The sequence below is a fragment of the Arachis hypogaea genome, chromosome 14 (assembly GCF_003086295.3).
Source record: "Arachis hypogaea cultivar Tifrunner chromosome 14, arahy.Tifrunner.gnm2.J5K5, whole genome shotgun sequence".
Classification (NCBI taxonomy): domain Eukaryota; kingdom Viridiplantae; phylum Streptophyta; class Magnoliopsida; order Fabales; family Fabaceae; genus Arachis; species Arachis hypogaea.
The window spans coordinates 29,707,317-29,718,553 of NC_092049.1; the positions used below are offsets into that span (position 1 = coordinate 29,707,317).

Below are 11,237 nucleotides of genomic sequence, written 5' to 3' on the forward strand. Positions count from 1 at the left end.
TCTAGTGTAGTTTTCTTTATATTTTCATGCCTTTGTAGTTTAATTCTCTTAGTTTCTCTTGTTAATTTTTCATTTTTGCCACTTTTAGTTTTATGAACTGTTGTTGAATTTTGATTTTCTTTAATGCAATTTATATTTTCATGTTTATTGTTGCTCCTTTTAATTGTTGCTATTGCTTTCTTACATTTGGTAGTTGTGGATTTTATTATTCTTACAATTTAATCATATTTTAATTTTATGCCTTCCAAGTGTTTGTGAAAATGCTTCTCTTAGTTTTAGGATAGAATTTTACACTATTGGCTTGAAATTGAGTATTCGAGGTGACCTTGAGTCACTAATGATCGAATTGATTGATAATTTAGAGATTTTAATTAATCTCGTTTCCGTTAACGAGTAAGACCTATGGATTGAGATTGATTAAACTCGGTTGAATTATCTTACAATTTAGAGATTAACTAATAGGGTTTGTTCTTGTAATTGTCATGTCATAGTTAGTGAGACGAGAGTTGTTGATGTCCAATATTGATTGTGATATAGGATTGTTAGTTGTTCTTGTTTCCAATGATGAGTAAGACCTATGAATTAAGACTGACTATGCCTATTTGACTTTCTCTCGATGTTGGAGATGACGAAATGGGATTAACTCTAGGTAATCGCCATGTGTTAACCATGAGTTTATGCAAGTATGGAGCCTTGAACCTCCTTAATAAGTTGGACCCGATGTGCCTGATGCAGAACATGTGCCATGCCCTTGGTGGTGACCATGCACCGTTACTGCGAGCTATTACTGTATCGATGGAGTTATGGCGGTCAGAAATAATAACCATGCCATCTCGAGCAACAACATATCTGTACAAATTAGTAAGGAAAAACTCCTCCCACACATCTGCCGTCTTACCCTCCATGATGGAAAAAGCAATCTGCACAATATTTTTGTTCTTGTCTTGTGCCACCACAACCAAAAGTGCACTTTTATATTTTTCGTATAAGTGTGTGCCATTAACCTGCACCAATGGCTTGCAGTGTCTAAATGCTATAATAGACGGATAGAAGCTCCAAAACGCGATGGAGAACTCTTACACCATTCACCTCCTCATTCTCACGATAAACAGGGAGAGTTTTTATTTGAACACGAGACCTTGACATCTTTGCAGTCATTGCTTCAACAATATTGGTAAAGTTTGGTAAGAAACTTTCCAATCACCAAAAAGTTTTGTGACAGATTTCTGCTTTCCCAACCAAGTCTTGCGGTAACTTACAGTATAGTTGAACCTGAATTGAACTTTTGCAATAATAGACTTCACCTTTATCGACGGGTCTGCTTCAACCAACGGCCTAATAGCATCTGCAATAGTGCCTGAGTCCAACTTGGCATTATCTTGTGAAATCGTCCCCATGGTGTACGTGTATTTGTCATTGTATCTCCTGACCTACCAACAACTTTTCTTTCGAATCAAGCTAGCTCGAATAAGCCAATCGCACCTTGCACCATACCCTTTGCATTTTGCATAGAATGTTTGCGGTTCAAACTCATACATAGTGTAATCAACTTCTCTAGAGATAGTGTAGTTTTTGATTGCAGAGATCACTAACTTTCTAGAACCAAATTACATTCCAACACTAAATTCACCATCTTCCACCACAACATTGCCTTTACCTATAATATGCGAACCACCGTTAGTCGTCAAGAGATACAAAAGAAATGGTAGTGGTAACTTTAATTAATAAACATAACATACCCATATTTGCATATTCAGGAAATTTTGTGGCATACATGGCTGTGAGATCCAGAATTTGCATAAAAGATGGAACATCGAAGGGGTGCTGGTTTACAAGTGTATCTGGTTCATTTTGCACCGCCGGATTACCTGCATGGCTGCATCGTCTCTATCATTGTTTTTGTCATTGACTTCATAATTAGCTTCGAACTCTTCTTCACTGTTGTTGTTATCTTCTTCCCAATCTATATCTCCGAGTTCATTAACATTCACATCCTTGTCAACTATGTCCAACCCTGTATGCTTTTTAAATCCAACGTACAACTCTATCATCGATCGGCATGTGAAATCGGGTTTGTTAATAAATATAGAACATCTGTTGCATATATGCGTCGTCAGTGATGGACATTATTTAAAACTGTATCAGGCCACCTAGGGGTGGCAAAACGGGTCGAACCTGTTAAAAAAGACGGGTCAGGCTATATTTTGGAAGCCACCAAATTAAAAAAAAAAAAAAAACGTCAAACCCGCACCGCCAAATTCGCAGGTTTTGGCAGGGGTGGGGCGGGCCGGCCCGCCGAGCCAAGAATTTTTTTTTTTTTTTTATTAAATAAAAGAGTGATTACTACTACAAAATTAATAATTATATAATTTTCAAACACATTTTTTTATTTTTTATTTTTATTCTTCTTTTAGTTATTAACTTTATTTATTTTATTTTATAATTTCGTATATATGCTTAAATTATGTGACTTATTTTTTAAAATAAAGATAGTTTTATTGATAAATATTATTTTAAATAATTTTATTGAAGTTAAAAATTAAAAAAAAAAGATAATAAAAAAATTTATATTATAATTTGATTATTTTTTATTTGTATTTACTTTTTAATTATTATTTTTTAAGTAATTTTAATGAATTTTATTTTTCAAAAAAGAAAAAAAAAAGTCAAGCGGGCTAGCTCGCCGGCCCGCTGGCCCGCCAATCCGCCATAAAGTGGGGTGGGCTAGCATTTTGAACCCACTTTAGTTGGCGGGGCAGGCCAGCCCGTCCTGTTTATGGTACGGGCCGGGGCGGGGCGGGTTGGGGCGGGCTGGCCCGCTTTGCCACCCCTAAGCCCACCAAATACTTGTATAGGATTTTTGTATATAATGTTACTCACCCTCTTTGAAATGTGACTTTGTATGTTCTCACAAAGACCATTTTGCAACTCTAGGAAACTCATGGTGCATGGAATAGTAAAGAAAAACGGACATTCACAACGAAAAGTCGCTCTTTCGTATGTGTTTGGTATAATCTTACCGTTATAATACACTCGCAAATTTGTAATACTTTCCATAACCTTAGCTTCACCTAACCCAACTTTTTGGATACTAATAATTGTCAAAAAACTCACAAGTATGAAAGATATAAAAGAAAGAAGAATGAGAGTGGAAGTGAGGTATGAATCACAGATGAATTGACTTTGGTATATGTCGACAAGACTCTCGATTAAAATATTTTTTCTATACAAAACACAACCTGCATTTTTCAGCTTTCAATAAAAAATTTTTCACACATTTAAAACGCAACCTGTATTTTGATTTTTCGAAAAACAAAAAAAAAAGGAAAAAGGTTAAAAATAAAAAACGCAACCTACGTTTTGTGTGTTATAAAAAAAAAAGACAAAAAAGTGAAAAAACAAAACGCAACTTGCAATTTTCACTTACATCATAGTAGTGTAAATATTTTATACACCTTTCTTTCATTGAGTTACACCATAATTATTTTCATATGTTAAAAAATGTGTCACTACATGACTAGCAAATATTATTATTTTTAGCTAGTAATATTTAGCTTACAATAATTTATATCTATATTTACAGAAATTTACACACAAAATACATATAGTTTGCACTTATATTTATTAGAGTTTTGCACAGATAAATCAATATAATTTGTACCCACATTTTTTTAAAATTTTTATACATAAATTAATAAAATTTATTTGTTAAAGATAATTTAATATTTATGCTAGTCTAATAATAACAAAAAATATTAAAAATTATTTACCCCTAAAAATTTCTCTTTATATTATGCACAAAATTAAATTTTAATTTAAATTATAAAATTTTAAAATTTGAATTTCATATAATATAATTTAAACCATCTGATCCAAATTGTAATCTTGATTACGTTAAAAATTAAATTTAAATTAATATAATAAAGATGTAATCGGACATCAAATTGGATCGAATTAAAAAATAAAATAAAAAAGTATACTTTAAATTACAATAAATTAGATTATTTTTATCTTCTAAATCTATCTAAAAGTAAGAAAAAAATCTCTTGTTTTTTTTTCTGTTTTATTTATATATTAGAAGAAGAATAATTTTTAATTACTGATAAAAACTCATATGTTTCGTTAAAATGATAATTAAAAATTTTAAATAATAATTTAACTAAATATATTAAATTTATTTAATAATTTTTAATTATTAACTTAATAATTATATGTGAATTTTTTTATTATTAAAACAAAAAATTTTTTAAATAAATAATTTAAATACTTTATTTACGATATAGATAATTTATAACATATTTATCTATTTTTATTTCACTTATATATCTTATTTATAATGTAAAAAAATTAATATTATTTATATTTCGTTTACAATATAAATGAGATATAAGTAATATTAATTCGTTTACACAGTAAACAAAACACATAAGTAAAATAAAAATTAATAAATATATTATAAATTACTGTATTTATAAATAAAATATTTAAATTATTTATTTAAAAAAATTTTCTAAAATAAATAAATACTTATTTTTACAAAAAATATGTTCAGTTATTTTTTTTATGTATCAGAATATTAAAATTTATATTTCTCCAATGATATATGCATGCGTAAATATAGTATTTTTTATTAATTTAAAAATTCTTTATATTTATATAAATATAAAAATTAATTTTTAATTAATATTAATTTTAAAATTTAAAATTTAAAATTTGTGATAAATATTAAATACAGTCCTTAATTATCTAACAACTAGAATTTGAGATTATATTTTGAAAAAAAAAAAAAGCGTCCTGACTCCTGACCTACAGTAGAGCAACAATCCACGTGCCGCCCCCTGTATCCTCTCCCGACCCTCCACCGCCTTTCTTTTCTCTTCTCTTCTCTTCTTCCCCACGCCATGTCGTATTTATAAGTAACGTCCCTCTCTCTTTCTGTCTCTGTCGCGCACACACTCTCTCTCTCTCTCCATTACATTCCCATGGCTCGCTTCTTCATCTCCAAGACCAGCACCTTCCTCCACCGCCACCACCCTCACCCTCCCAAACCCCTCTTCACTCTCTCCCTCCGCCACCGATCCTCCCACTCAGCCAACAACAACGGCACCCTCATGGAGCTCGACCTCCCCTCCACCTCCTCCTCCTCCAATGCTGCTGCTGACTACGACGTTACCATGAGGATGTTCGACGACCTAATCCACCGAATCCTCGTCAGGAAGGCCACACCCGATTGGCTCCCTTTCGTTCCCGGCTCCTCTTTCTGGGTCCCACCGCGTCCAGCTCCCTCAAATGTCGTCGATTTGGTGCATAAGTTAACCACCGAGGAACTCTCCGCAGAGGAGTCTCTTTCCCTCGCCACCCACCACGCTTGGCCCTCCTCCACCTTCTTCACCGATGGTAACAAACCCTATTCCCCCATTCGCCCTTTTCAATTTTTCTTTTTTTATTTGAATTCTTCGTTTATTGAGAAATTTTAAAAAAATTTCGTGTTTTCAATTTTCATCGTTGTTAGGTACATCTTTCGGGTTCATTTTGTTTTGGTATTTTCTGATGGATGATACGAAAAAATGAGAACTTCTTTGTGGTTTCCGCATTAAATTCGTAGCGTTTCTAGAAATGTGGGCTGGTTTGTAGCCCTCATCTTAGGTTGATTCCTTGGTTGAGATCATGGTAATTATGAATGCACTGGAACCCTTTTCCCCCAAAGCTGGAGAAGTTTATGTAGGGATGAATATGATTCTAGGATATGGGTTTGGTTTAGTTTGATTGATCTAACGGAAAATAACATTCGTTTTTGCTATGGTATGATGAAATCTAACCTGACTCTCCTCCATTTTTATTTCTTAAAAAAACATGCATCGACATCTCTTGGTAAAGATTACACTTGGTATTTTTATTCCTTCAGGAAGGGAAAAAAGGGTACACATGTTATCCTCATAATTTGTAAATTGTTGCACTACACCGGTATGAACATCACAATGAATTTCAACAAACCTCATATGAAGCTGGAGTTGTTTTGGGATGATATGCGGTTGGGTCTTTTTATTCAACTTTACTATGACACTTTTTCCAGTATGAATGACCATGATGGCCATGTTCCTGCATTTTCTTGTAAAGATTACAATGTTAATTGCCAAAATTCATTCTTGGCCAATTAAGCATGCACCCTTCATAAAATTGTGCATTCCTAAGGGATATTGGCCTGTTTGACCACTTTGTCAATCTTCTGCTCATGTTTTATGTTAGCGGATTCCTGTAACCAATACTACCTAGTAAAACAATAAAAACATGATAGTGCCTGCTGTTGGTTCTTGTAATGGGGATGGATTGGCCTTGTACCCTAAGGGAAGTTGCTGACTGGTTAATGAACCTCCAGCATTTGGCAGAGATTTTTTTCTATATGCAAGTCTCGGCCAAAAGTAGTTGTTCTGAATGTTAGGCTCACTGTATTCAATACATATTATAGATATGATGCTACAAATGAATCTTAATCTATAAGTGTGGAAATATTATGATTGATGAAGTCACACAATTTTTGTTTGTTTTTCTGCCTTCAGAGAAAAATCAAGCAGATGGTGGAGATACTGATGTGGAGTTAAATAAACCAGAAGGGATGGAGGGAATGGTGAAAGTGAAAGTTCTGACAATCTCAGATACTGTGGCCCATGAAGATGAGGAAGGATGAACCAGTACCTTAGCCAAGCAAGTTGCTGTGGTGAGCAGTTCTTTATCTTGGAACCATGATGCATACCGATATCAGTCTGCTGAAATGCGTGTTTTTGCTAATTGTTTGTGTGCAATATCATGTACTATCAAAAGCTTGAAAGTGTGTAAATAGCCTCCCTGTCTACTACTAATATCAAATTATCAGATTATCAGTTGGCTTGTTGTAGTGTTGTGATTGTCAATCAACCATACGAATGTGGTTTGATAAGTTCTCGGGAAGACCATTTCTAGCAGATTTGCATCAGGAGTAAGAAATTCAGCTAAACATCCCATAGTAATTTTGTGGTTAAGAACTGCTGAAAGATGTGCCACCAATATTAGCATATGTGTCAATGGACATGGTTTTACTGTACATTGCACGTGTTTAACTTTTCATGATATATATATTTTTTTATTTTGTTTTTTGTTCTTTTTTTAATTTAAACAATAGACATGAGAACAGGGGCATTATTGGGTTGGTATTTTATACTCAACTGTATGACAATTTGTTGATATAATGCTGAGTGCTAGTGTTCCCTTTGCATGAGGGGGTATGTACTAGTAGCGTGAGTGCATGCAGTACTAGAAGAAACTAAAAGGTGTAAATAGCTACATTTACATGCAGGTGTTTCCTTTGTTTGACATGTGTTTATACCCAAACAAGGTTCCCAAAAACGGGCAGTATATATTTTGATGCAGCATATTTACAGAAGTTTTTTTTAAGCCTGATGGCCAATCTCTGCTACTGGGAAAATACTTAACTGATTTTTATTTTTATTTTAGTTTGTTGTGTCTAGGGAACATATTAGTAACTGATATATCAATGTGAAATGAAAATTTTTGTTGGCAATGATATGTTTTTATAGGTCAGAATGTTGCATGATATATTGATGATTAATATTTGTAAACTAAGATTAAAATTTGAATTCTAAATTAATGGACTAAAAGATTCAATAAGATTTCTAATTTTCATAGAATGACATGTATTTTTGAACAAATTTAGTGTGTTTAATGAAGGGTGGAAGGGCATGGCTCAATGTTTGGACTAAATCATGCCCGGCCCTTGTTTGGTTGTGTCAACATGTTTTACTTAACTCTAGTCATTTCATTCCTTCCCTACCTAGTGGGACATGGTTTTGTTATTGTTCTTGTAGTCATTTCATTCCTTGACCATGCTACTACTTACTGTAAAACTACTTTCAAACATTGTTTACATAGCTTTGGTCATTCCACTCGAAGTCATTCCCTCTGTTTTCAGTCTCCCCCCAAACTCAGCCCCAAAACAAATGTTTTCTAAAATCAAAATTAAGATAAGGGAGAAATCTTTTGCTGGTAATGGTATGTTTTGTAGTTTAGAATCTTGCACGTATTTTGATTTTTGAGCATGGTCTTTTGCACCCCAGTTGTTCTAATACTGAGATTTCCTCTAGTTTTGCAGGGTTTTCATGGTGCAACCTACCTCATTCAAAAGAAGAAAAAAGAGAGTAACTGAAAATAAATAAAATGCTCTTTTGGAGATTGAGAAAGCCATGCACTCAAATGGAAATTCGTATGAGATACAGTACTGTTTATTCGGGATTAGCCCTTCCTTCGCTACGGGAAAATTCTTTCATGGGTACAAGTTCATTGCGGCATATTTGGACACACTCGCATGGGAGTGTATCTTGAATAAAGTTAGTGGGACTCGCCTTTGTTGCGAGTGTTTAAAGATGGGGTGTTCATTTTGTGCCTATGGAAGAATCTGTCCTAATCTATCCTTGCTTTACTTGGTATTAGAGACTCAGCATTGATCTGTTTTAACCAGCTTAGCCTGAATATATTACCAATGTTGTAACCTTGAATCATTTCTAAGGTAGGAATGTATGTATTTATTTAGCTAATGAAGCAGAAGATTCTTTCAGTATTCTTGTGATTTGGATATGAACCTGCACAATTTAGTGCTTTTATGTTGTTATTTTGGTACGTTTAACTCTGACAGGGTTTGCATGAACGTTGTTGAACTTCGTTGAAATTGCAGGCGAGTTATTGCTAGGGAAAATTAAACTATTAAGCTCATGAATATTGTTTTTAAGATGCTATTCATTGTTATGAAAAGATAATGCTATTGTAGGTGTTTACTCAAAATCCTCACACCAGAAATGTCATGTAATTAGGGTACTAATTAATGTTGATATGATTGAAAAATTTTTGTTGATAATGTTGATATGATAGATTAAATAGTTCTAACAAGACTAATATTTTACTTTTAAGGGCATGTTTGGTTGAAGAGCAAGTGGGAACAAATTGTATTCCCAAATGAGTTTAAATAGGGTTTAGAGTATGAACACATATAGGTTAGGTTACGTCCATGTTTTTAGAGTATGAATACAAATGAGTTTCTCTAACAATGATTTATTTTTCAAATGGAACCTGTGTTAATTTATGTTATTAATTTATTATCTTTTAAAGTTAATTTTGATGCATTGATAATATAAAATATGAATAAATTATCATTTGTAGTCATGAAAGATACAGACGCTGACAAATGTATTTATATAAGAGCTGACAAATGTATCTATATAAAAATAAAACGATAATTGTAAATACGGAGGATGGCTTGCCAAGAGTATCCTAACGGACCAATTACATAACCAATATCTGGGGACTCTTGGCACACGGAGGCTATCTGCCGTGATTACAATTGTCGTTTTATTCTTATATGGGTACCTTTGTTAGCGTCTGTATCTTTTATGGGTACAAATGGTAATTTATTCTATAAAATATTTATACATTTGGTAAATCATATTTGTTCTTTTGAATAAGTATTCGGCTCGTCAATGAAAATGATAGTTATTTTTGCAAAAATAATATTACATAATTGAATACATGTATAAGAGTTTTTTTTGGGTGTCATTAAGTTAGAAAAAGATATTTTTTATTTTTTAGTGTGTGTGACAAAATTTTAATAGTAAAAGTAAAAGTGTTAGAAAAATATTGTTAACATAATAAATAAACAAAAATTATTTTTATATTGTATCCAAAGTCTAAATTATAGTTGTAAAAATCAGAACGGACTGACCGGTTCGACCAGAAAATCGGTGAACTAAATTTTCAATTGGTCCGATTCAGTCCAAAGACTTATTTAAGGTCAAGAATCGGTTAAACCGTGAAAATCGGTCAAAACCGATGAAAACGGGTGAAAAATCGATCCAATCAAACTACTTAAGAGAAAATTTCAAAATCGATGAAAATGTAGTTTGAACCTCGATCCACTTATACTATATGCTCTCCTTGCCACTAAGCTATGTTATTCCTTATTATTTCATATTCTAATTATTAATTATATAGTAAAATCGCACAATAATTTTTTAAGATATTATTTTAATTTTATATTCACTTATATTTAAATTAATTATATTTTTTATTCTTCCTAATTATTAATATAAATATTATTAAATACGTATAAATAAAAAATATCAAATATTTTTATTAATTATAATATAATTATTTTTTTATGATTATATGATATTTATTAATATTATTTTTTAATAAATACATAACAATATAATAAATATAAAAATAAAATTAAAAAATCTTTATCACGTAAAAATACTAGAATTTCATATAGTTATGGATTAAATACAATTTTGGTTTTTAAAGTATATAGACTGAAAATTTTTTTTATTTTTAACCTTTTTTTTGCATACAAAATCGTTCTTAAGGTTTAAAATCAAGTTTTAAAATCGATTTTTTTATTTAAATATTAAAATTTTGGACCAAATTACCTATTAAAAATTATAAAATAAAGAGAAAAAAGAAAAATAGGAGAAAGAGCGTGTTTCTGCTCCTGCGAAGGGGGAAGAGAAGAAGAAGAAGAAGAAAAAGCTGTCCATGATCTACTTTTGTCTCCGCTTCTGCCGCCACCTCCATACAATTTTGGTCCCTAAAGTAAGGACGATTTTAAAACAAAGTTAAACTTTGGGGATGATTTTGTATGCGAAAAAAGGTTTGGGATGAAAAAAATTTTCTGCCTATATCCTAGGGGCCAAAATCATACTTAACCTTATACTTTATTTAATAATAACCAGATTATAACTTGTTGATTATAATTTTTTAAAGTTTAATTATTTTTAAAATATTAGTTAAGATCTGTATTTTTTAAATTTTTATTTTAGGTTTTTAATTATTTTATATTTTTTATTTACGTTCTACCAGTTCAACCAATGACTAATCGATTGAACCAATAAACTAGTGAACCAATAGTCTGACTGATTTGATCACCGATTTGGTTCTTACAACTATGATCCAAACATATTTGTTAGAAAAAAAAATATTTTTACCTGAGATATCCAAACATAAAATTACTCTTATTTTTTTAAAAGATCTTTTACAAAAAGATCACTCAAAAAAATATCTTTTCTTCACTCAAACAAATCCTAAAACTGTTTTATACTATGTATCAAAATTAAATTTAATTCATGCCAAATTTTACCGTGAGTAGAATGTTATTTTATACGAATGTAACATTGTGTAAATTCACACTTTATATACTA

The 11,237-nt window shown here is 31.6% G+C and overlaps 1 protein-coding gene across 2 annotated transcripts; it reads left to right on the top strand.

Annotated features, from left to right (window-relative positions):
• Positions 1 to 4,748: 4,748 nt before the first annotated feature.
• Positions 4,749 to 8,608, top strand: LOC112741901 (uncharacterized). Of its 2 annotated transcripts, none has more exons than XM_025791077.3 (3): positions 4,749 to 5,397; positions 6,558 to 6,715; positions 8,136 to 8,608. In XM_025791077.3, exons 1-2 carry the CDS (start codon positions 4,983 to 4,985, stop codon positions 6,683 to 6,685), a joined length of 543 nt encoding a protein of 180 aa, XP_025646862.1. In that variant the 5' UTR covers positions 4,749 to 4,982; the 3' UTR covers positions 6,686 to 6,715; positions 8,136 to 8,608. The 2 variants fall into 2 exon arrangements, with proteins under 2 accessions (XP_025646862.1, XP_025646863.1); XM_025791078.3 differs by having other exon boundaries at positions 4,756 to 5,397; positions 8,144 to 8,608.
• Positions 8,609 to 11,237: the final 2,629 nt, after the last annotated feature.

Excerpts from the sequence above, each read along its gene's own strand:
- LOC112741901 (XM_025791077.3), top strand. The coding sequence starts at position 4,983 with ATGGCTCGCTTCTTCATCTCCAAGACCAGCACCTTCCTCCACCGCCAC. Across the intron at positions 5,398-6,557 it reads CTCCACCTTCTTCACCGATG|AGAAAAATCAAGCAGATGGT; the intron begins GTAACAAACCCT and ends TTCTGCCTTCAG.